Source organism: Dipodomys ordii, unplaced genomic scaffold, assembly GCF_000151885.1.
Source record: "Dipodomys ordii isolate 6190 unplaced genomic scaffold, Dord_2.0 Scaffold54, whole genome shotgun sequence".
In the NCBI taxonomy this organism is placed as follows: Eukaryota; Metazoa; Chordata; class Mammalia; order Rodentia; family Heteromyidae; genus Dipodomys; species Dipodomys ordii.
Genome location: NW_012267270.1, coordinates 5751635 through 5774685, shown reverse-complemented (window position 1 = coordinate 5774685; position 23051 = coordinate 5751635). Strand labels below are relative to the sequence as shown.

Sequence of the window (23051 nt, the reverse complement as noted above, 5' to 3'; positions counted from 1 at the left end):
GCCGTCCGTCCCCGTCGGGGCTCCGAGGGTCCCCGAGCCGTCCGCGGCTCGGCCATGGCGGGCGCCAGGCCCGGCGTCCACGCGCTGCAGCTGGAGCCGCCCACCGTGGTGGAGACCCTGCGGCGCGGGAGTAAGTTCATCAAATGGGACGAGGTGAGTGCGGCGGGACCCCCGCGCCGCCCGGGTTCCGGGGCGCCCGGGGCCGGGGATCCTCGCTCCAGCCCCGGTTCCTCGCGGCGCCCCCCCCCATCGCCGCTCAGGGGCGCTCCGGAAACTTGTCCCCAGTCGTCCCGGTAAGGAAAGACTTTGTCCCCCCCAGCCCCGTCCCTCGGCTCTGATAAACTGGCCTCTCCACTCCTTGGCGCGAGACTTTGAACCCCAATAAACCCGTTCCCCCCTCCTTTCCAACGCCTTCACCCACCCCTCCCTGATCAGACCGGTTCTGATTCCCGATCGATCCCGGTCAGGTCCGCTGACCCTAGTGGGGCGCTGGACTCCCCAGCCGGCTCAGGGACCCTCGTCCCGGGTGGGAGCCGCGGCCCCCCCTTCTCCCAGTGCTGTGGCCTGAACCGTCCTCTTCCATTCATCACTTCTCACCCTCTCCGGCCGGCACCCCTGCACCCTGCTTCTGACTCAGGTGGGAGCACCAAGTCACCCCCTAGTGGAGACTGCCCCCCCAAGTTCCTCTACCTCAGGGAACTTTGCTCCCCACTCCTTAGCTTCAGGACTTCAAACCCCAATAAGTCCTACCCCCCCTTTTCTCCTTGCTCTGCCCCCTTGAACTTCCAGATGTCCTGATGCCCAGATGCCCACCTGCGGCTCCCATCCCGATCCTGGGCCCCACCCACGTTTTCATACAGTCCCCTCCTCTGCCCCTGGGGCCCCTCCTCCCCTGGGCCTCCACCCGGCGGGGCGGCCGAACTGCCTGGCTGTTCCTTCCCAGTCAGGCCACAGGCCTGGAAGACGCTGGGTTCCTTTCCGGCTGGGTGGGGCAGGCGTGGGAGCTGGAGGGAGGGACTGGGGGCGTGGCCTGAGTGGCAGGTGTGCGGGCTGGGGGGTGCCTAGGAATCACGGGTGCCAAGGAGCCCCCCGTTTCTCCTAGGCCGGCCTGAAGGGAAAAGTTTCTTCTTTTCCTTCCAGTGTGATAAACCCAAATAAGGAAGTGGGAGCCAGGAGAGGCCCTGGGGTGGGGTGGGGGTGCTGATCAGGACTTGAGACCCGAGAGCCAGGGCCTGCTGTCTTTGGTGGCCAGACCCCTGGGGAGAGACCATGGAGGCCCTGGGGGTAGTATCCATAAAACTGCCCCCCCAATCGCACTACTGGGGGCCCTCAGCAAGCATGGGGAAGGGTTGGGCATCCCCAGGAGGAGTTGGGGCTCCCTGGGGGAGGACTATGCATCCCTAACTAAAGGTTTGGGGTCCTCCTGTCTCCTCTCCTCTGATCAGTTTTGCCTTCTCCTGAAAGCTGAGCCTGCAGTGGGCGGGGCTGGTGTAATCCCCATTCTCCAGAAGAGGAAACTGAGGTCTGGAATGTGGTTCTTAGCCTGGTCCCACTGTTGGGGTTGTGGCTGAGGTCAGGAGCTGGACTCCTGCAGGTGGGGCCTCGGCTCCCACTGCACAGATCACTGCACAGAACTCTGTTGTCTACCACCCCTGGCTCTCTCCCCCTTTGTTGTTGTGTGAGAGAACGTCTTGCTATGCTGCAGCCTCTGACTTTTCCTCCTCTTGTTTTAGCCTCCTAAGCATTAGGATCACTCGCATGCCATGCCACACCTGGCTCTGGCTCCTCTTTTTGACCTTTGGCCAGCCAGAGTCACTCTTTGCCTCAGTTTCCTCCTGTGTAGAATGGGATGACAACAGGACACACCTCTCGGGTGGTTAGCACACAGGATGGAGCCATGGGGTCAGAAGCCTTTGTATGTTGAATGGCCTCTCACCCGAGGTGGGGTCCTCTTCTGGATGGAAGAGATGTCCCTGGCCACTTGGACACCCCAGTCCCCACTGATCCTCTGCCCTAGCTGCCAGGGGGTCACAGATCAGTTTAGGGGAAGAAGGTGTGTATTGCCCAGTCCTTCTGGGTACCGTGGCTTTTGTAAGATGCAGTTAGGACCAGAGTCTGTGAGGGTCCCCTGAGGTGCAGGGCAGATTAGGCGTGACTGGCCTGTCATTGTCAGGTCCTAAGGGGACCTGACAATGGAGGGCAGACTTCCAGATCCCAGTTGCATTTTACAAACAATCTGAAAGAGACCAGCGCCCTCAGTCCTTGTGTGGACACTGAGATGGGGTAGGGGTGGGGGAATCACTACAGGTAAAAAAGGAACTTTTTTTTGTATATGTATGCCAGTCCTAGAGTTTGAACTGTGGCCCTGGCCGTTGTCCCTGGCTTTCTTTTGCTCAAGGTTCGTACTCGATTACCTGAGTCTCTGCTCCACTTCTGGCTTTTTGGTGGTTGATTGGAGATTAGAGTCTCATAGACTTTCCTGCCCCGGCTGGCTTTGAACAGCGATCCTCAGGCCTCAGCCTCCTGAGTAGCGACCATTACAGGCGTGAGCCACCCGGGATAGGAACAAATACTTTACCATAGATAGTAATGAGGGTGGCAGAGCTGGGAGCTGGGGAAAAGGTGGTGAGTGGCCCATGTGACAGAATCTTAGGACAGAGGAGGTGAGGCTGGGAGGGACCTTGGGGCCAGAACACTGAAGGTCACTCTGAGGACGAGGCCTTGTCCTGAGGAGGACCTGTAGGCCAGATGAGATTGCCTTTTGGCTCATGGGTGGACTACTAGTGGGGGTCCAGGGGCCAAGGCTGCCTATCCAAGCCTTTTCCTCCTGAGCCCTGTTGTCCTGTACTGTCCCCAGGAGGCCTCCAGTCGGAACCTGGTGACCCTGCGTGTGGACCCCAATGGCTTCTTTTTATACTGGACAGGACCCAACATGGTGAGAGTGGTTGCCGGTGCAGCTTGCACAACAGGGACCTGGGCCCCTGCTGCAGACCCTTGCCCTGCCCTCCTCCTGCCCTGGGGGGGGATGGGGGGGGAAGCTGCTGGCCAGAGCTCTCCCAGGCTCCCCAGACAGGAAGTGCTATGGGTGGGGGCTGAGTCTGGGGCCACAGCCAGGGGCTGGCCACTCCCCAGCCTGGATGGAGAGCTGGGAGGGGGGAGGCTCCTACTCTTCACCTGCAGCTTCTCAGAACCCCCGTATTGGCTGCTGTGTTCCCCAGGAGGTGGACACACTGGACATTAGTTCAATCAGGGACACTCGGACGGGCCGCTATGCCCGCCTGCCCAAGGTGAGCGATGGGACCTGGCGCTGGGGGGGGGAGCAAGGCAGTGGGGGGACAGGACACCCACCCTACCTCATCCCTGCTCTCACCACCCAGGACCCCAAGATTCGGGAAGTGCTGGGCTTTGGGGGCCCAGATGCCCGGCTGGAGGAGAAGCTGATGACTGTGGTGGCCGGGCCTGACCCGGTGAACACCACTTTCTTGAACTTCATGGCGGTGCAGGATGACACAGTGAAGGTTGGCCTGGGCCGGGGGAATCACTTACTGCCTCATTTGCTGATGCTGCCTTCTAGGCTGTTCTCTGACTTACTGGGAAGCAAACCTGGTTCTGGGTGAGGGTTCTGGCAGCCCCGCGGTCCCCTCTTCACCCCCCCCTGTGTACTGGATCCCAGGTCTGGTCTGAGGAGCTGTTTAAGCTGGCTATGAACATCCTGGCTCAGAACGCCTCTCGGAATACCTTCCTGCGTAAAGCGTGAGCTTCTGACCGCCCTACCGTGGGGGACGGTGGGGATTCAAGGGGTTCTACCCCATCTGTGACCCCCACACCCGCCTCCCCAGATACACAAAACTAAAGCTGCAGGTGAACCAGGATGGACGGATTCCAGTCAAGAAGTGAGTTTCCCTTTGCCCTTAGCAGCTCCTCTCCGGCCCTGACCTTTGACCTCCCCATTGACCCTGACCCCTCCCACCCACCTCAGCATCCTGAAGATGTTCTCAGCGGACAAGAAGCGGGTGGAGACAGCGCTGGAATCCTGTGGTCTCAATTTCAACCGGGTGTGTAGGGCAGGGACTGGGGGCAGGGATGGCAGGGTGGCCTGGGGGTCCACATTTCTCTGGGTCTTGCTGCTGCCCCCAGGTTCTTACTCCACGCTTCTCACCCCCAGAGTGAGTCCATCCGGCCTGATGAGTTTTCCTTGGAAATCTTCGAGCGGTTCCTGAACAAGCTGTGTCTGCGGCCAGACATTGACAAGATCCTGCTGGAGATGTGAGGCAGCCCCCTGCCCTGGCCTCCCATGGCTGGCCTCAGCCTAGTCAGCCTCTAACTCAGCAAGAGGGGGTGCTGGCTGCAAGTCCCCCAGCGCCGAGGGGAAAGAAGGAGACCTGCTGAGATGTGCCCACACTCAGAGCCGTGGTCTCCAGCTCTGTGAAGGGCAGCCCTAGACCCTCTTTGCCAGGGTGGTTTCCTCAGCCCACCCAGCAGATGAGAACCCAGGGGTCCAGGGGCATTTTGGGACTTTCCTGAGCCCATGCAGCAGGCAGGCTGGAGCTGAGGGTGGGCAATAGGGTGGGTGTTTAGCTGTTTCCAAAGCTAAAGTCCATGCCAGCCTTATCTGCTGCTCTAATACTGGGTGGCCAGGGGGGTGCCGATAGTGAACTTGGGGCCCAGAGGGGATAGCGATTTGCCCTGAGTACCATCTGCAGAGGCCCCGGGCCTTGGCCTTCCTCTCCCAGGGTGAGAATGGGGTGTGGGCGTGGCCTGACGTGGCATCTGGCCCTCCTTCAGAGGTGCCAAGGGCAAGCCATACCTGACCCTGGAGCAGCTCATGGACTTCATCAACCAGAAGCAAAGGGACCCGAGACTGAATGAGGTTCTCTACCCGCCCCTGCGGCCCTCACAGGCCCGGCTGCTCATCGAGAAGTATGAACCTAACCAGCAATTCCTGGAGCGCGGTGAGCGCTGCGGGGCTGGGGGGTAGGGATGGGCAGGAAAGGGCCTAGCTGACCTGTTCGTGCCCCCACCCCAGACCAGATGTCTATGGAGGGTTTCAGCCGCTACCTGGGTGGGGAGGAGAACGGCATCTTGCCGCTGGAGGCCCTGGATCTGAGCATGGACATGACCCAGCCGCTGAGCTCCTACTTCATCAACTCCTCTCACAACACCTACCTCACAGGTGGGCGCAGGGGCGTGGTGCCCTCAATCTCTCCGCCCTAGAGTCTCTGTGTTACCTCCTTTTGGGGGCATGGTTCTTCCAGCTCATTGTTTGCATTTATTGGCCGGTGTTGGGGAAGTGGAGGGGGGAGCAGTCCGTCTGGAGAGCGAGTGTCTCCATGGGCCATGTCCTAGGGACACGGGGCGAGAGAAGATGCCTCAGGATGGGGCTCAGCCCATCACAGCTGGGGGCCCGGAGGAACAGCCTTTTTGGACGTCTGGCCATGGATTGCTTGTTGGTTTTAAGAGGCAGAACGAGGTGGAATGCTGGTAGCTCACTCCTGTAACCCTAGCTGCTCAAGAGGCTGAGATCTGAAGGTGGCGGTTCAGAGCCAGCCTAGGCAAACAAATCCGAGAGACTCATCTTCAGCTAACCAGCAGAAAGCTGGAGGGGGGCGAGGGGGCCCCGGGCGGGGGCAGGGGCAGGGGCGTGGAGGGGTGTAGAGCGGAGGCAGGGACAAAGAAGGCCTCTGGACTGCCTCCGAGGGGGAGAGCATTTTGGAAATGTAAATCAGGGAAGAGAAGGCATGTGACCTGGTGTCTTCTAGAAGGATGCCAGGTGCTCGGTGGGGAGTAGACTGGAGGTAGGGAGGGGGCCCTCAAACCCCAGCCATGGGGTGGTAAAGCTGTTCCAGGGTCGAGGAGGTCTAAGTGGAGACAGGGAGGTGTTGGTGAGGTACTGGGCAGCTATGAGGGTGGGCAGGAGACCCTCCATTCAGGCTGGTGGGGAGGTGGGAGCTGAGTGCTTTAGTTGAGAGAAGATGAACCCCAGAAGAGGAAGGAACGTGGCTACAAGCACTGGCAGATGTCTGCCAAAGTGCCGTCTAGGGAGGACACAAGGCTAGGAGGCGGGACGGGGCGGGACGGAGGCCCTGTCCCAGAGGCTCCTGGGAGAAATATTACGGGCATACAGTGAGAGGCGGGAGGCGGGACTGTGTGTCTCCAGCTAGCCCCCCCCCCCCCCCCCCCCGGGCCTGGCCCTGTGGTGATGGTGATGTGGCTCTGCCCGCAGCGGGGCAGCTGGCTGGGACCTCGTCGGTGGAGATGTACCGCCAGGCGCTGCTGTGGGGCTGCCGCTGTGTGGAGCTGGACGTGTGGAAGGGGCGGCCCCCCGAAGAGGAGCCCTTCATCACCCATGGCTTCACCATGACCACCGAGGTGCCCCTGCGAGACGTGCTGGAGGCCATCGCCGAAACCGCCTTCAAGACCTCGCCCTACCCCGTCATTCTCTCCTTCGAGAACCACGTGGACTCGTGAGTGGGCCCCGTCTGCCCAGAACCTCCATACTGGGTGGGGGGCCTAACGCAGCCCTCCCCCCCCATGCTCTCTTGGATGACCTCTGACCTCTGGCCTTGGACCCTGCAGGGCGAAGCAGCAGGCCAAGATGGCCGAGTACTGTCGCTCCATCTTTGGGGACGCGTTGCTCATTGACCCCCTGGACAAGTACCCGGTATAGGGACTCAGTGCTTGGGTGGGGCGCTCAGGGCAGGGGAGTGGGGTTCCTCAGCAGGTCCCAACCTGTCTACTCCTGTCCAGCTGGCCCCGGGGGTCCCCCTGCCCAGCCCCCAAGACCTGATGGGCCGCATCCTGGTGAAGAACAAGAAGCGACACCGGCCCAGCACCGGTGTCCCGGGCAGCTCCGTGCGCAAGCGGCCGCTGGAGCAGAGCAACTCGGCACTGAGCGAAGGCTCTGCTGCCACCGAGCCCTCCTCGCCCCAGCTCGGTATGGCCAGGGCTCCGCTGTGACCTTCCCCAGCCTCCAGCCTGCACTGGGCATGACCTCTCACCCCTGACTCCCAGCACACAGATCAGGAAGCCCCATTTGAGCTTGGCTCCATCCAACTCGAAACTCCTTGACCTTGTTTTCCCTTTGCCCAAAGCCTCCTTCCCCGCCCTGGGCAGGGATCTGAGTTCTGACTTCTGACCTCAGTGCACCACACCCCACACTCTGGGTGGAATCTTCAAGTCCCTGAGCAGTTCCTTGACTCTGACACACTCTACCCACCCAAGGCGTTTTAATTTCAGCTCTCTCTCTTTTCTTTCTTTCTTTTTTTTTTGTTGGTCGTGGGGCTTGAAGTCGGCCTGGGCACTGTCCCTGAGTTCTTTTGTTGAAGGCTAGCATTCTACCACTTTGAGCCACAGCACCACTTCCGGTTTTCTGGTGGTTAGTTGGGGATAAGAGTCTCATGGAGGGCTGGGAAGGTGGCTCAGTGGTAGAGCGCTTGCCTTGCATGCTTGAGGCCCTGGGTTTGATTCCTGAGCACCACATAAGCAGAAAAAAAAAAAGCTGGAAGTGGCACTGTGGCTCAAGTGGTAGAGCGCTAGCCTTGAGCTGAAGAGCTGAGGGACAGCGCCTAGGCCCAGAGTTCAGGCCCCACGACCGGGCCCCCAAAAACGTCTCATGGACTTTCCTGCCTGGGCTGGCTTTGAACCATGATCCTCAGCTCTCAGCCTCCTGAGTAGGTAGGATGACAGGCGTGAGCCACCTGCACCAGCTTTTGTCCTACCACTGTGGTGGTCCCTTTTCCATGACCGACCTCTGCTCACCTCGTGTAGTCTCCTATTGGGAATGGCTCTGCCTGACCGTGAATCTCATCCTGCCCACAGTTACCCTGATGTTGCTGTCAAAGCCACTGTGCCCCTGTTCTTTGAGCCACCCTCCTGCCTCCCTGCTCTATAGAACTCAGATTCTTACCTTTGACTTGTGACCCCTGAACTACCACTGATGTTAATGCTATCCAATTCTGATCCCTATCTCTTCCCAAGCCATCCTAAATGTTCCCCTGGCCCCCCAAACCCTGGGGCTTTTTTCCTTTGGGATTTAATGTGTGATCCTAACCCCTGACGTGTTGTGATCCCCCCCCGTTTTAGGGTCCCCCAGCTCTGACAGCTGCCCAGGCCTGAGCAATGGGGAAGAGATGGGGCTGGAGAAGCCCAGACTGGAGCCCCAGAAGTCCCTAGGTGAGGAGAGCCTGCCCCGGGGCCCTGATGTTCTTGGACCTGCAGACCGTGAAGATGACGAGGAAGAGGAAGAAGAGGAGGAATCAACAGACCCCAAAAAGCCAACCACAGATGAGGTCAGAACCACAAGCAAGTTCATGGAGGGGAGCTGAGCACCACTAGGGGTCAGGCATGGTGCTGGGCACTGGGTCTGGCTGTGGACGAGGTAGATGTTACCCTACCCTCCATGTTTGGCCTGTGTATAGGAGACTGCAAGAAACAAGCATGGAGAATAGCACCTGCCTAGAAAGCTTAAGGATCTTGAGTTCAAACTTCAGTCCTACCAAAAATAAATAAGCAGACAGGAAAATAAACATTGATGCGCACGATGTAGGTCATGGAGGGGCGAGTTAGGGCATAGAACTGGAGGAGAGGGCAGGGAGAATGGAGTAGACCAAGCAGAGGAAGTAGGAGTAGCATGTGCTAAGGCCCCGAGGTAGGGCCAGAGTACAGGAGGAAGAGGCTGGTGAGGGAGCGTCTTTGGCCGCTGACTGTGTTGTGGGGCTGCAGGGCACAGCCAGCAGTGAGGTGAATGCCACTGAGGAGATGTCGACTCTTGTGAACTACATTGAACCTGTCAAGTTCAAGTCCTTCGAGGCTGCTCGCAGTGAGTGTGGCTGGGTGACTGGCAGGGCTGGCCCTGTGGAGTCCTGCCAGGCTTCACACCTTCCTTCTGCCCACGCCAGAGAGGAACAAGTGCTTTGAGATGTCGTCCTTTGTGGAGACCAAGGCCATGGAGCAGCTGACCAAGAGCCCCCTGGAGTTTGTGGAGTATCTTTTCCAGTCGCTGGGGGCCGGGGTGGGGGCCTGGAGCCTCTGGGGTTCTGAGCCCACTTAAGCCATTTGCAGAAGGGCCTGCCCTGCAGAACCTGGCCCCAGGCTTGGTCCGGGTTTGCATGCCTTACATGCCTGGTTAGATGGAGGGGCAGAGGGATGGAGGCCGGGCTCGTGGTGGGAGTAGAGGCCCGCAGAGGGAAGGCACTGGCACCCGCGTGGCCCTGACTGCCAACTCCAGATACAACAAGCAGCAGCTGAGCCGCATCTACCCCAAGGGCACCCGGGTAGACTCGTCCAACTACATGCCCCAGCTCTTCTGGAACGTGGGCTGCCAGCTTGTTGCGCTCAACTTCCAGACCCTGGGTGAGCCCGGGCCCCTGTCTTCCTGTCTTCCCGACGTCTCTGGTTTTGACGTGACTGGGGATTGAGCTCAGAGCCTTCACGCTAGCTCAGCAACCAGAGTCACACCCCCAAAGGCCTTTTGTGTTGCTTTTGCCCAAGGCTGGCCTCAGACCACAATCCTCTTGCCTTTGCCTCTCCAGTAGCTGGGATTATAGGCATGTACCACCATACCTGGCATTATTCTACTGACCTCTTTATTCTATTTAATCCCAGATCCTAAATCCAAACCCAGATCCAGACTGACCCTGAATCTAGGCCCTTGAACCATTTGAGTCTACCCTGACTCTGGGCCTTGGACTCTACCTGACCCCTGATGATTCTTGGCTCACCCAGTGCATAGCACTGTCCTACCTGACCCCTGACCTCACTTGGCCCCTGATTGACCTTTGCCCTGCTCATGTCACCTCCAGACGTGCCCATGCAGCTCAACGCAGGTGTGTTTGAGTACAATGGGCGAAGTGGGTACTTGCTCAAGCCCGAGTTCATGAGGCGGCCGGACAAGACCTTCGACCCCTTCACCGAGGTCATCGTGGATGGCATTGTGGCCAATGCCCTGCGGGTCAAGGTGGGGCCTGGGAGGGCACAGGCCAGGGCCGTCCCCAGCCAGGGGCATCCTCAGGGTGAGACGGAGCGCCTCACCCACCTTGGACGCCCCCAGGTGATCTCGGGGCAGTTCCTGTCCGACAGGAAGGTGGGCATCTACGTGGAGGTGGACATGTTTGGTCTCCCAGTGGACACGCGGCGCAAATACCGCACACGGACCTCACAGGGGAACTCATTCAACCCCGTGTGGGACGAGGAGCCCTTCGACTTCCCCAAGGTGAGCGGGCGCTGCGCCCCATGGCCAAGCTGCTGGGCTTCTTGAGTGGGAAGCAGGAGGCAGGGACATCGTGTGTCCCAGCGGTAGGCCTGGCTTTCCTGCCTCTTCTGAGAAGGAGAGACCACAAGGGAGAAAGTGGGGGTTCCTGCTGCTCCCCACAGTGAGGAGTCCCAGTCCCAAGGCAGGATGTGCTTGCTGGGCACCGCAGCCCCAAGCTCCCTCCTCCACCTCCATGGTCCCACACAGGCCAGGCTAACACTCACAGCCTGGTCCACAACCAAGAAATGTTTACCAGATTCACACATACACACACATACACACACACACATTAGGTGCCAGTCCTTGGGCTTAAACTCAGGCCCTGAGTGCTGTCTCTGAGCTTTGGCTCAAGGCTGGTGCCCTACCACTTGAGCCACAGCACCACTTTTTTTTTCTTTTGCTGGTTAATTGGAAATAAGAGTTTTACAGACTTTCCTACATGAGCTGGCTTCCAACCATGATCCTCCGATCGCAGCCTCCTGTGTAACTAGGATTACAGGCATGAGCCACCAGTACCCCGCTCACTTCTAGCTCTTTGCTGGCTAGTTAAGAGATGAGTTTCATAGACCTTCCTGCCCGGACTGGCATGGAACTGCGATCCTCAGACCGCAGCCTCCTGAGTGGCTAGGATTACGGGCATGTGAGCCGCTCTAAAGTTGCTGAGGTGGTAGGTCAGGTGAGGACCTGACCTGTGCTACGGTGGCCCTGAGGGTTCAGTCTGCCTGTGCTTGTCTCAGGACCTGGTGACCACTGCCCTCTATTGGGCTGTGGAGGTGGGGGTCAGCCAGCCGCGTGGGGCCAACAGTGGCCCACAGTTAGCATGGGTCAGCCTGCCTGTGCCTGTGCCGAGGCCTTGGTGGCTGTGGCCTGGTGGCCCCTGTGGCTGTAGCTCCTTCCGTGACTCGGCACCGTCTGGGCCCCCAGGTAGTGCTGCCCACTCTGGCTTCACTTCGTGTGGCAGCATTTGAGGAAGGTGGCAGATTCGTGGGGCACCGGGTCTTGCCTGTGGCTGCGATCCGCTCAGGTGAGGCTGTGGGTGCTCTCATTCAGGGCGGGGTGGGGGGTGGAGGGTGTCCAGGAACCTGGCTGGGCTCAGCTGACCTTGCCTCTACCCACCCAGGGTACCACTATGTCTGCCTGCGAAACGAAGCCAACCAGCCGCTCTGCCTGCCAGCCCTGCTCATCTACACTGAGGCCTCGGACTACATCCCCGACGACCACCAGGGTGAGCGGGGCTGGGTAGGCTGGCGAGGGCTGTCCCTGAGGGAGGCTGAGACCACTGGCCCTAGTTCAAGATGGTAACCAGGGGCTGGGAAGTTGGCTCAGTGGTAGAGCGCTTGCCTCGCATGCATGAGGCCCTGGGTTCAATTCCTCAGCACCACATAAGCAGAAAAAGCTGGAAGTGGCGCTGTGGCTCAAGTGGTAGTGTTGGCCTTGAGCTGAAGAGCTGAGGGACAGCACACAGGCCAGAGTTCAGGCCCCACAACCAACCAAAAAAAAAAAAAAAAAAAGATGGTAACCAGGCAGTGTCTGGGTTTCATTGAAGCCAAAGCCCTGGCGGGCGGGATGGGGGGAGGGTGAGGGTGCTGGGTCTGGGCCCATCTCCTGTGCTCTGCTCTCCCAGACTATGCAGAGGCCCTGATCAACCCCATCAAACATGTCAGCCTGATGGACCAGCGGGCCAAGCAGCTGGCCGCGCTCATTGGGGAGAGCGAGGTGAGCGCATGTGCATGGGATACACCTAGCAAGGCTTCCTGGGGACTGGGGGCATCACTGAGGTAGGCTAGGGGTACGTGGGGTGGGAAAGGTGGTCTCATCTGTGTCATCCTGGCTGCCCAGCCCAGGTCTCTGGCTGCCTTCCCCAAGCTCAGCTCTTCAGTGTCTACTGCAAATTCCAAAACTTCATGTATTCATCACCTATCCTCTGCCTGGAGGGCCTCTTCCCTGTTCCTGGAGTCTCTCATTCAACCAGAAAATGAAGCCAAAGGAATGCTCGAGGGCCCAGCTCCTCCCAGTCCCAGCTAGTGGGAGCTCCGTCCCCAGCCCCTGTTTTGCTCCTGCCATCTCCCCTGCAGATACGGGACGCTGAGGCGATGGGCTGCTCATGTCAGACTCCGCTCAAAGCGGCCTGGCATCCAGCACTGGACCAAGGTTTCTGCTGCTTTGGTTCAGTAGGTTTAATGGCTATGGAATTTCTTTTCTTTTTTTTATTTTATTTATATATTTTTTTTGGTCCGGTTGTGGGGCCTGAACTCTGGGCCTGGGTGCTGTCCCTCAGCTCTTCAGCTCAAGGCTAGTGCCCTACCACTTGAACCGGCTTTTTTCTTTTTGCTTATGTGGTGCTGAGGAATCGAACCCAGGGCCTCAGGCATGCAAGGCAAGTGCTCTACCACTGAGCCACCTTCCCAGCCCCTTTTCTTTTTTTTTAATTATTATAATTTTATTTATTTATGTTTGCCAGTTCTGGAGCTTGAACTTAGGGCCTTGGGCACTGCCCTTGAGCTTTTTTTTTTTTTGGTCATGGGGTTTGAACTCTGGGCTGGGTGCTGTCAGTCAGCTTTTCAGACCAAGGCAAGCTCTCCACCACTTCAGCCACAGCTCCACTTCTGGTTTTCTGATACTTAATTGGAGAGAAGAGTCTCACGGACTTACCTGATGGACTGGCTTTGAACCATGATCCTCAGATCTTAGCCTCCTGAGTAGCTAGGATTACAGGTGTGAGCCACTAGCACCAGCTGGAGCTTTTTTTATTGCTTAAAGCTAGCACTCTACCACTTGAGCCACAGTGCCACTTCTGTCTTTTTCTGTTTATGTGGTACTGAGGAATCCAACCCAGGGCTTCATGCATGCTAGGCAAGCACTCTACCACTAAGACACCTTCCCAGCCCTGGGGTTACCAATTCACACGTCAGGCAATAAATTCATTTCTTTGGACATTGACACCCTTTCATTCTCCCAGTTTTTCCCTTCTGTCCCCACCCACAAGTTGTATAGTTCATTTTCAAAATAATGTCCATGAGCTGGGAATGTGGCTTAGTGGTACAGTGCTTGCCTAGCATGCATGAAGCCCTGGGTTTGATTCCTCAGTACCATATAAACAGAAAAGGCCAGAAGTGGTGCCCTGGCTCACATGGTAGAGTGCTAGCCTTGAGCAGAAGCAGCTCAGGGACAGCGCCCAGGCCCTGAGTTCAAGATCTAGGACTGCCAAAAACAAAACAAAAAAAGTAGTGTCTACTAAGTACAACTGCTACATTTGTTCACCCTTTGTCCCTCCATTTTTATGCTCCCCAAAGACAGGTAAATGAACAAACAAGACAAAAAGAGAAAAAAGTTAGGCACCATCAGCTCATGCCTGTAATCCTAGCTACTCAGGAGACTGAGATCTGAGGATCACAGTCAAAGCCAGAAAAATCCATCTCCAGGCTGGAAAGGTGGCTCAGTGGTAGAGTGCTTGCCTTGCATGCATGAGGCCCTTGGGTCAATTCCTTAGCACCACATATGCAGAAAAAGCCAGAAGTGACACTCTGGCTCAAATGGTAGAGTTCTAGCCTTGAGCTGAGGGATAGCGTCCAGGCCCAGAGTTTAGGCCCCATGACCAGCCAAAAAAGAACGAAGAAGAAGAAGCTAAGAGGGGAGATTGTGGTTCAAAGCCATCCTAAGCAAAAAGTTTGTGAGATCTACATTGCAGTTGTAAAAAGCTGGGCGTGCAGTTCTGTACCTGACATCCCAGCTATAGCAAAAGCAAATAGGAAGATTGTGGTTCAGGTCTGGGAATGGAGGAAGCAAGACCCTATTTGAAAATAAAGCAAAAAGGACTGAGGGCATGATGGCTTGAACAGTGGAACATCTGCCAGGCAATGTGAGATGGTTTTTGATCAATCATATGGCTTGACCTCAGCCTCAGGGTTAATGCCGTAGCACTTTGAGCCACAGCTCCACTTCCAGTTTCCTAGTGGTTAATTACAGACTTTCTGGCCTGGGCTGGCTTTGAACTGTGATCCTCCGATCTCAGCCTCCTGAGTAGCTAGGATTTACAGGTGTGAGTTACTGGTACCCGGCTACAAGTTAAATCTTTTTTTTTTTATTTTTTGGTCTCGGGGCTTGAACTCTGGGCTTGGGTGCTGTCTCTCAGCTCTTCAGCTCAAGTTGAACACTCTACCACTTGAGCCACAGCGCCACTTCTGGTTTTCTAGTGGTTTATTGGAGATAGGAATTTAATGGACTTTCCTGCCGGGGCTGGCTTCATACCACGATCCTCAGATCTCAGCCTCCTGAGTAGCTAGGATTACAGGCGTGAGCCACTGATACTCGGCATTTATTTTAACTTTTTTATTCTGAGGATTAAACCCAGGCCTCCTCACATATGCCAGGCATGTACTGTACCACTGAGCTACACCTTGGGGCCTTGGGCTCTTGAGATTAAAAAAACCTCCCATTTGAGTTCAAGCCCCACAACCAACCAAAAAAAAAAGAAAAGAAAAAGAAATTGATCTTCCTGTTTATTGGGCTGGGAAGGTGGCTCAGTGGTAGAGCGCTTGCCTTGCATGCCTGAGGCCCTGGGTTCGATTCCTCAGCATCACATAAGCAAAAAAGAAAAAAGCCGGAAGTGGCGCTGTGGCTCAAGTGCTAGAATGCTAGTCTTGAGCTGAAGAGCTGAGGGACAGCGCCCAGGCCCAGAGTTCAGGCCCCACGACTGGACCCCCCCCCAAAAAAAAAACAACAACAAAAAACCTCTCCCATTTGCACTGAGTTCAGGGCCAACTGGAATTTCTCCAGCTCTAAGTGGGGTTCAGGGTTCCCAATCACTTTGTGGCCAGGAAGCCTTTCAAATGTAGGGGCCCAGGAACCATTAGAAGGTGGTGGCTTCTGTGGGGAAGGGTCAGAAACAGGTGTAGCCACACGTGCAGCCAGACTCAGTTCCCATGGGGTCTGTGGCAGCCAGGAAAGAGACAAGTGCAATTAAGGCTGCCAGGAGCTGTTGGCAGAGAGACTGGTGCCCATTCTGTGGTCACTTCCTTTGCTGATTTAATCAGAAGCCACACAGCAAGGAGGATGAGAGACTGGGCAAGGGTGGAAGTATACCAGAGGACTTGAGAGGCTGGGCAAGCCTTTCTAGAACCATCTGGAAGATCCTGAGCACATGGGAGGGAGTCTGGTGCTTCTTTTACACCTCTTTGCTCTCATGAAGGTTCCAAATAGCCCTTGTCATATAGGAGTCCAGTCCCCCAAAGGGCTGAGTGAATTGGCAAGGATGATTGAAGCCCTGGAAAATCAGAGGAAGGTTCTGGAAAGAATATTGTACTCTCTTCTCCACAGGCTCAGGCTGGCCCAGAATCAAGCCAGGAGTCCCAGTCTCAGCAGGCAGGGTCCCAGATCTCTTCGAACCCCACCCCTTGCCCACTGGACACCAGCCCCCGCCGGCCCCCAGGGCCAGCCACCTCCCCCACCAACACCTCCCTCAGCAGCCCAGGTAAGGAGTGCCTGGCCATGCCATGGTGGGCCTAGGGGAGGGTCCCCCAACACCTTATCCTCCAGAGACTCACTGGGACTCTGCTTTCCAGGACAGCGGGATGATCTCATCGCCAGCATCCTTTCAGGTGGGGGCGGGGCCGCATGGTGGGCGGGGCCACCGCTGGGTGCCACCCAATCGTGTGCTCCGGGTTGTGGGTGGGGCCTGGTGGGGGCGGGGCCGGCTCCACCTCCCATCCCCCCTCCCTTTGCTCTTGCTTGGCAGAGGTGGCTCCCACCCCTCTGGAGGAGCTCCGGGCCCACAAGTCCCTCGTGAAGCTGCGAGCCCGGCAGGATCGAGACCTGCGGGAGCTCCACAAGAAGCACCAGCGGAAGGCCGTGGCCCTCACCCGCCGCTTGCTCGATGGCCTCGCCCAGGCACGGGCCGAGGGCAGGTGCCGGCCTGGGCCAGGTGTCCTGTGAGTGTCCCTTGCCTCTTGCTGCTCGTGCTGTGCGTGTGGCCAGAACATTGGAAGGCATGTGTGCTTGCAGTCTGGGTGCTAGGTGACAGGGCAGAGGGGTGTGTCCGTGCAAGGAGGGCGGATCCGGTCTCCACTCCCTGGGAGTGACACCTCTTTTGAAGTCTTCTCCCTGGAGCAGTTGCCAGATCCAGCCCCATCACCTGTGTGGAGCTAACGGTGCAGCTACTGGCCCTAGCGGCCTCCTGATTTGTATAATGCCTCCTGATTTGCATGTCTCATCTTGTGGCTGGGGCCGGCTGGGATGGGCCAGCCTGCACTGCTCTTCCCTGCCAAGGACCCAGCATCACCCAGAAGGTTCTTCCCACAGGGGTGGAGCCACTGATGTGGAAGATGTGAAGGAAGAGGAAGAGGCAAAGCAGTATCGAGAGTTCCAGAACAGGCAGGTGCAGAGCTTGCTTGAGCTGAGGGAGGCCCAGGCAGACACAGAGGCTGAAAGGAGGCTGGAGCACCTGAGACAGGTGAGGACAGGGGCAGCCAGGAAGAGCTTGCCAAGACAGCCCTGCCCTCCGCCTCTTACCCACTGGCTCCCTCTTGTCTCCAGGCTCAGCAGCGACTCAGGGAGATTGTCCTGGATGCACATACAACTCAATTCAAAAGACTGAAGGAGATGAATGAAAGGTAGGCAGAGGATCTCGCCTGTGGGTGGGGTGGGCCCTCCTGGTCGCTGGAGAAGGGCAGGTGGATTGGACCCCCCCCCCAGTTCTGCCCTTGACCTCCTTTTTGTGTTCTGACTGATGCAGGGAGAAGAAAGAGCTGCAGAAGATTCTGGATAGGAAACGCCACAACAGCATTACAGAGGCCAAGACGAGAGAGAAACATAAGAAGGAGGCGTAAGGGTGTTGGGGCCTGAAGCCCTTTGGGGGCTAGGGAGGCCGGGCGGGTGCATGGGCACTGAACCCCCCCTTCCTTGCTCCCGCAGGGAGCTGACAGAAATCAACCGGAGGCATATCACTGAATCGGTCAACTCCATCCGTAGAGTGAGTGAGGCTCTTGGGGACTGTAGCCCCACCCACTACCTTTGGTCAGCAGAACCCCTCTCTGAGCCTGAGGCGGTGCCATGTGGCCTTAAAGGGCTTCCGGAGCCTTCCTCCAGGCCTGCAGCCCGAGGCACTTGTATCATGTTGCAAGGCCAGCTGTGGGCAGCAGTGCCCTGTGGCTCACAACCCTGGGAGCCTTTACCCACTGGGTTTGTACCTAGCCAGTGAGAGCCCCCGGGCCCTGGGCCTCCCTCAGCTGAGCCCTTGCCATCCCCGCAGCTGGAGGAGGCGCAGAAGCAGCGGCATGAGCGCCTGGTGGCTGGGCAGCAGCAGGTCCTCCAGCAATTGGCAGAAGAAGAGCCCAAGGTGAGGCCCCAGGGGCAGGCTGGTGGGATGAGCTGCCTGGCCTGGCCTCTGTGACACCGTGCTCCTCCTGCAGCTGCTAGCCCAGCTGACCCAGGAGTGTCAGGAGCAGCGGGCCAGGCTGCCCCAGGAGATCCGCAGGAGCCTGCTGGGCGAGACGCCAGAAGGACTGGGGGACAGGTCCCTAGTGGCCTGTGCCAGCAACGGCCATGCGCCAGGGAGCAGCGGGCATCTGTCCGGCGCTGACTCGGAGAGCCAGGAGGAGAACACACACCTCTGAATTGGCTGAGCAAGAGGTGGCCACAGGGCCAGGGCGGGCACTGGGAAGAGGGCTGGAGAAGACACTAATGCTTCTTTTTTTGTTTTAAAACTTTTTACCTTTAGAAGTTTTTATTTTTTTAAACCTGGGGTGAGTGCCCCACACTAACTCCCTTCTTTCATCTTTCTGGGCCTCACTAGTTTCCAGCTTCTCCTTCCTAATCTCAAGTCTAGAGAAGGGGCCTGGTTGGATCCTACAACCCCATGACATGCATACTCCTATGGCATGTTCCCCTGGCTTCTCAGTGCGCTGGGTGCAGACCCAGAGCTCTGGGCGGCAGGGGGAACCACGTTTCTTCTCCATTTTTGGGATTTTTTTTTTTTTACGTAAATAAAAGTGGATTTCAGGGATTCTGTGTGCAGTTTGGTTCAAGGTAAGAGGACTTTGGGTCCACGTGTGGCTCTGCTGCTCCTTTGTGAGGCCTTAAGTTCTTCAGGTACAAAATGGGCTGTGGCATGGCAGCCAGACCTCCAGCAGAGCTGCTGGTTTGAATCTGAGCCCCTTGCCCAGGGTTTGCAGTGGTTCTGGCTGTTCCTCCCCAACACCCTCCTCCCTTCCAGGCTCTCATGGGTCTCCTTGGCAGAGGCTCAGGCTCTGCTTCGGGAAGCCTTCCCTGACCCCTTCCTGTTGCTTGATATAACCCAAACACCCAGAATCATCCACTGGGGCCTCTGTTGACGGTATCAGGGATGGGTGGGCTGAAGCTGGGCTTTCAGAGATGGGTGGAAAGGGGATCTACCCAGGACCCCTGGGTGAAGGGAAGCGGATAGTCCCAGGCGTTGCGGAGATTAGGACACCTTGTGTCCCCCTCATCCCTGTGAAGGAGATGATGTGCCTGTTTTACAGATGAGCAGACTGAGGCCTCAAACAGACTGCGTATGCTGGGTCACAGCTAAGTGGAGGTGTCCTGCCCTGAAGGCAAGGTGGCTCGGTCTCTGTGGCAGACTGTCTTCAGCCATCTGGGAGGAACTGCTCCAGGCTGGGGACCAGAGGAGCTACAGAGACCCTCTCCCCTTCTCCCCCAGCAGCCCCTGCAGTGAGGAGGGCAAGGCTGGGCCTGGCAGCAGGGCCAGGCTGGCATCTCTTCAAGGCCTCTCCCAGCTTCCTGGCGTTGGGGCTGCTCCCTGCAGAGGAAGGCAGCGTCTTATCTGGGCTTATCTCTTGCCAATGGAGTGTTTGCTTTTCTTTGTTTTTGCTGTAGCTGGAGGCCAACCGATGGGTGGGGAGACCCCAGAAAGGCCGTCAAAGTTGGGCCTTCCCTGTGTGGGGACTTCTGCCTTAGGCAGAGTATCATTGGCTGAGCATTCCTCCTACTGTCAAACCTCCTGGGTCTCTCCCACATCCAGGCCCCTGGGTAGTGGGCTCCCATCTTCCTTACTGGCCGGCCTTTACTTATCCAAACTCTATGGCTCCAAAGATCCAGCTAGGGCTGGGAAGGTGGCTCAGTGGTAGAATGCTTGCCTTGCATGCATGAAGCCCTGGGTTCGATTCCTCAGCACCACATAAGCAAAAAGAAAAAAGCTGGAAGTGGCGCTGTGGCTCAAGTGATAGAGCACTAGCCTTGAGCTGAAGAGCTGAGGGACAGTGCCCAGGCCCAGAGTTCAGGCCCCACGACCAGACCCCCCCCCAAAAAAAAAAGATCCAGCTAAACTCCAAACTTATAGGTGTGCCTCTGCGCCCCCTTAGCAGCCTTGCCTCTGCTGGTTTCCTGTCTCTCCTTTGGTCCATTCTTCTTCCTGGGCAGAGGCTGAGGTCCTGTCCCCCTGGAGTCGCGGTTCTAACTCCAGTCCTCCCCACAGCACCCTTGGACTCCTCCGCTGGAGGCAGCTGCCCCCTCTCTGGTCTTGGGAAGCTTCCTCCAGCTGGACTTGTGGCGCATTTCATCTGTACACCCGGCACGAAGCACTGGCCTGGGCTACAGGGGCGCCAATAAATCTTTTGGAACTGAGCGAGCCCAGCTCGCTCTAGGTCCGGTTGTGAAGCTTCTTGGTTCCCTAGCGACCCCGCGCCGCCCCCGCCCTGCTCGCCGGGCCAGGTCCCCAAGCAGCGCTGGCCCCAGGCCGGCCACACAGTAGCTGCTCGCAGGACTGACCCAGATAGGAACAAGTGACCCCCCCTGGGGAGCCGCGGCACAGTTTGGGTTTGTAGAGAATTCCAGCGGCCAGCAGGCCAGCGGCGCCCAATTACCATATTAGAGATAAGGGTCTGGCAGTCCCTGGGGCGGGTCGGTCTGAGTCCTTGGATGTCACCCAAAAGGAATTTCAATTTCCCTCATCCATAAATCCAGGACATGATCAGAGACTTAGCTACTCAGGAGGGTGAGATCTGAGGATCAGATCGCGATTCAAAGCCAGCCCCGGGCAGGAAAGTCCTCCTGAGACCCTGATCTCCCATAGACCACTCACAAACCGGAAGTAGTGCTGCGACTCAGTGACAGAGCCCTCGCCTCGAGTACAAAGAGCTCAGGGATAGCGCCCAGGCCCCGAGTTCAAGCCTCGCGACCTACCCCCCCCCCGCATCCGTGATAGTGTTTTCCTGGCCCGCAGAACCCCACGCGACTGACGGGCCACGCAGCGACACAGGCACGTAATTTATTAGCACGTTAGTGGAGGGCGGAGCCGCAGCGCCGCGGGACAGCGGCCCGGCGGAGGAATGGTTAATCTCAGCTAGAGACTTGGCAGAGACGCTCGCGGTGCCCGCACGGGAGGGCGGGACCAGCGACCGCTTCCGGTGCCCGTGGACGTTAAAAACTTCCAAACTTCCGATGGGAGCCACCCCTGCGTGGCTCTCGATCACACCGGAAGGGAATCCAGCTCTAGGTCAGAACCCGTCTTTTAGCACAAGGCCTTCGGAAGTGACTTCCGCCCATACCCAAGATGGCAGCCGTCAGGAGATGGTGGAGCTCCGGGAAGGGGACAAAAGGTCACTGAGAAGGGGCGGAGCCTCGGCCCAAGTTCCGGTCCCACCAAGACTGGAAGATGCGCGTCCAGCTGGAACTCTGCCTCATCTGCGTGGCGGTGCCCGCGCTTTTGGGGCGAGGAAGTCCCTGTGGGGTAGGAGTAAAGTCTTAGTGGGTTCGCTGTCCTGCCGCTTAGGAGGCGATGAAGACCACGGCTCCCAGCATGCCCTGCAGTGAGAGGTCAGGAAAGGTGGAGAAGACGCTCGGGCACCTCCTAGGGACTGGGCAGGAGAGAACTTGAAACCTCCGTGCTGGGGACCGCGACGCCTAAGACCTCAAGTAGAAGCGCCAGAACCAGACGACCTGGTTCCCAGAAGGTGGGGTAGCAGTTTAAGATCTGACGGCGCCCTGGAGCTGGGCTGAAGAACTCCAGGCATCTGAACGTGAGCCTCGCGCTCCAGGAACCTGGGCAGCTTGCGAGCTTGGGGCGGGGGTGGGGGGCGGGCGCGGGGGGGAAACCCAGAGATTCGCTAGAGACCTGAGGGGGGGTGTGTGTGTGTGCTGGGACTACAAGACCCAGAATGCCCTGGGACCCCCCCCCCCAGAGCAGCAGGCTCCTCTTGGACGCAGAACGAACAGACCCACGGGAGCTGATGGGCAATTTCAGAACACCTCGGGAGGACTGGTGGGTGGTGGCCAGGGACTGGAGAAGTTCCACAGAAGCGCACGCGCGCGCTCGGCGGGAGGGAGGGTGGGGAAGCAGTGGTGAATGGGAGGTGGCTTAGAACTACAAGTCCCGGCATGCCCCTGGACTGGCGCTCACCTTAAAGGAGCCGTCAAACTCGTCACTCATCCTCCGGAGCTCGCGGCCATAGCGCCTGGCAGCCCAGAGATTTGGGGGAGCCGAGCGTGAGCGACCCCGAAAGGGGCTAGGCTCCTCTTCCAGCCCTTCATCCTCCTCCATCCCCGCAGGGTATGAACTATGGCGACTCCTGGTCTCCACAGCCCCAGCACCTGCAAAAAGGGTGAAGGGACCGAAAGTGACACGCCTTCCTCCTTGCTCTCCGTGCTGCCTGGCCATCCCCCGCGCACAGCGCTGCCGGCCTCTTAACAGTGCCTGTTCCCTCCTGAACAAACGAAGACAAGCTCGGGGCACTGCTGTGCCTTGGCCTGCGGCCTGAACTCAGGGCTTCGTACTCCCATGGCTTCTTTTTCTTGCTCCAGGCTGGCACTCTACCACTTGACTTGAGACTCTTGGATTTGTCTACCCAGGATGGCTTCAAACTTTGATCCTGATTTCTCTGTCTCCTGAGTCACTAGGATTATAGGCATGTGCCATGGGTGCCTGGTTGGACCAAATCTGTGGAGTATAATAATAGTCTTCTTTGTGCCTACCACCAAATAAGATCACACAGGTGTGAAGTTCCGGGGCTTACAAGTCCCCAGATTTGGTGGAATCCAGAGTTTATCAGGCTGCACACTTCTTCCTTGGCAACCACCCTTCAACTCCCTAAAGCAGTGTATTCTCCTCTTGGACAGCACAGTCCCATCCCTTAGTTCTCCTAAGCGCTGTGAAGGGCCTGCTCTGGGCCCAGGTGTATTGTGGGTCATAACTCAGTGACCTTTACAGTGGTCCCTTCGTCTATCTGGAGAATCATGCGCATCTTCCACTTCTGTGCTTCTCTGCCCAGAGCCAATTCACACGCGTAACCTTACTCCTGGAAGCAGAAAATCCAGAGCTAAGGAACACAGTGAGAGCCAGGGAAGGCCCGCAGAGTACACAGCCAGTTGTGTGCTGCAGAAGGCTTTAGGAAGGAGATATGATTTTGGAGCTGGGGGAAAACACAGGATGTCCTCAAAGGCCTTATGCCTAGAGCCTGCAGATCAACTACTGGCCCTTTTTTTTTTTTGGGGGGGGGTGGCCATGAGGCTTGAACTCTGGGCCCAGGCCCTGTCCCTGAGCTCTTCAGCTCAAGGCTAGTGCTCTACCACTTGAGCCACAGCGCCACTTCCAGGTGGTCCCCAACAGTTAGGTTCCTGCTGTGGATGTTCCATTCTCCTATCTCTCAAGTCCCCTAGGAGAAGCCGGGCGCTGGTGGCTCACGCCTGTAATCCTAGCTACTCAGGAGGCTGAGATCTGAGGATCGCGGTTCAAAGCCAGCCCGGGCAAGAAAGACCGTGAGACTCCTATCTCCAATAAACCACCGGAAAACCGGAAGTGGCGCTGTAGCTCAAGTGGTAGAGCGCTAGCCTT

The 23051-nt window shown here is 57.7% G+C and overlaps 2 protein-coding genes across 4 annotated transcripts in view; one reads left to right on the top strand and one right to left on the bottom strand.

The window, feature by feature from the left end:
• The first annotated feature begins 6 nt into the window (after positions 1 to 6).
• On the top strand, positions 7 to 18287 carry Plcb3 (phospholipase C, beta 3 (phosphatidylinositol-specific)). The gene is made up of 31 exons (XM_013021171.1): positions 7 to 153; positions 2858 to 2935; positions 3219 to 3287; positions 3378 to 3518; positions 3674 to 3753; positions 3840 to 3893; positions 3980 to 4055; positions 4166 to 4266; positions 4786 to 4952; positions 5027 to 5173; positions 6224 to 6464; positions 6577 to 6661; positions 6748 to 6934; positions 8083 to 8288; positions 8722 to 8818; positions 8898 to 8982; positions 9227 to 9351; positions 9801 to 9955; positions 10049 to 10210; positions 11174 to 11273; positions 11370 to 11474; positions 11874 to 11965; positions 15566 to 15719; positions 15811 to 15846; positions 15984 to 16176; positions 16547 to 16697; positions 16781 to 16857; positions 16980 to 17069; positions 17159 to 17216; positions 17496 to 17582; positions 17656 to 18287. The coding sequence occupies exons 1-31, from the start codon at positions 55 to 57 to the stop codon at positions 17857 to 17859; spliced, it is 3702 nt and encodes a 1233-aa protein (XP_012876625.1). The 5' UTR covers positions 7 to 54; the 3' UTR covers positions 17860 to 18287.
• A 2227-nt stretch (positions 18288 to 20514) lies between these two features.
• The window catches only part of Bad (BCL2-associated agonist of cell death), an 11705-nt gene continuing 9168 nt past the window's right edge, over positions 20515 to 23051 (bottom strand). For all 3 annotated transcript variants that reach the window (XM_013021180.1, XM_013021177.1, XM_013021178.1), the window contains exons 3-4: positions 21621 to 21811; positions 20515 to 20944 (exon numbers count right to left, since the gene is read on the bottom strand). In XM_013021180.1, coding sequence (XP_012876634.1) covers positions 20822 to 20944; positions 21621 to 21811 — 314 coding nt within the window. In that variant the 3' untranslated portion in view covers positions 20515 to 20821. The remainder of the gene's footprint in view (positions 20945 to 21620; positions 21812 to 23051) is intronic.

Bases quoted from the DNA above. Each gene is read 5' to 3' on its own strand.
- Plcb3 (XM_013021171.1), top strand. From the start codon at position 55: ATGGCGGGCGCCAGGCCCGGCGTCCACGCGCTGCAGCTGGAGCCGCCC. The intron at 9,956-10,048 runs GTGGGGCCTGGG...GGACGCCCCCAG, and splicing joins CCAATGCCCTGCGGGTCAAG to GTGATCTCGGGGCAGTTCCT. The intron at 16,698-16,780 runs GTGAGGACAGGG...TCTTGTCTCCAG, and splicing joins GGCTGGAGCACCTGAGACAG to GCTCAGCAGCGACTCAGGGA.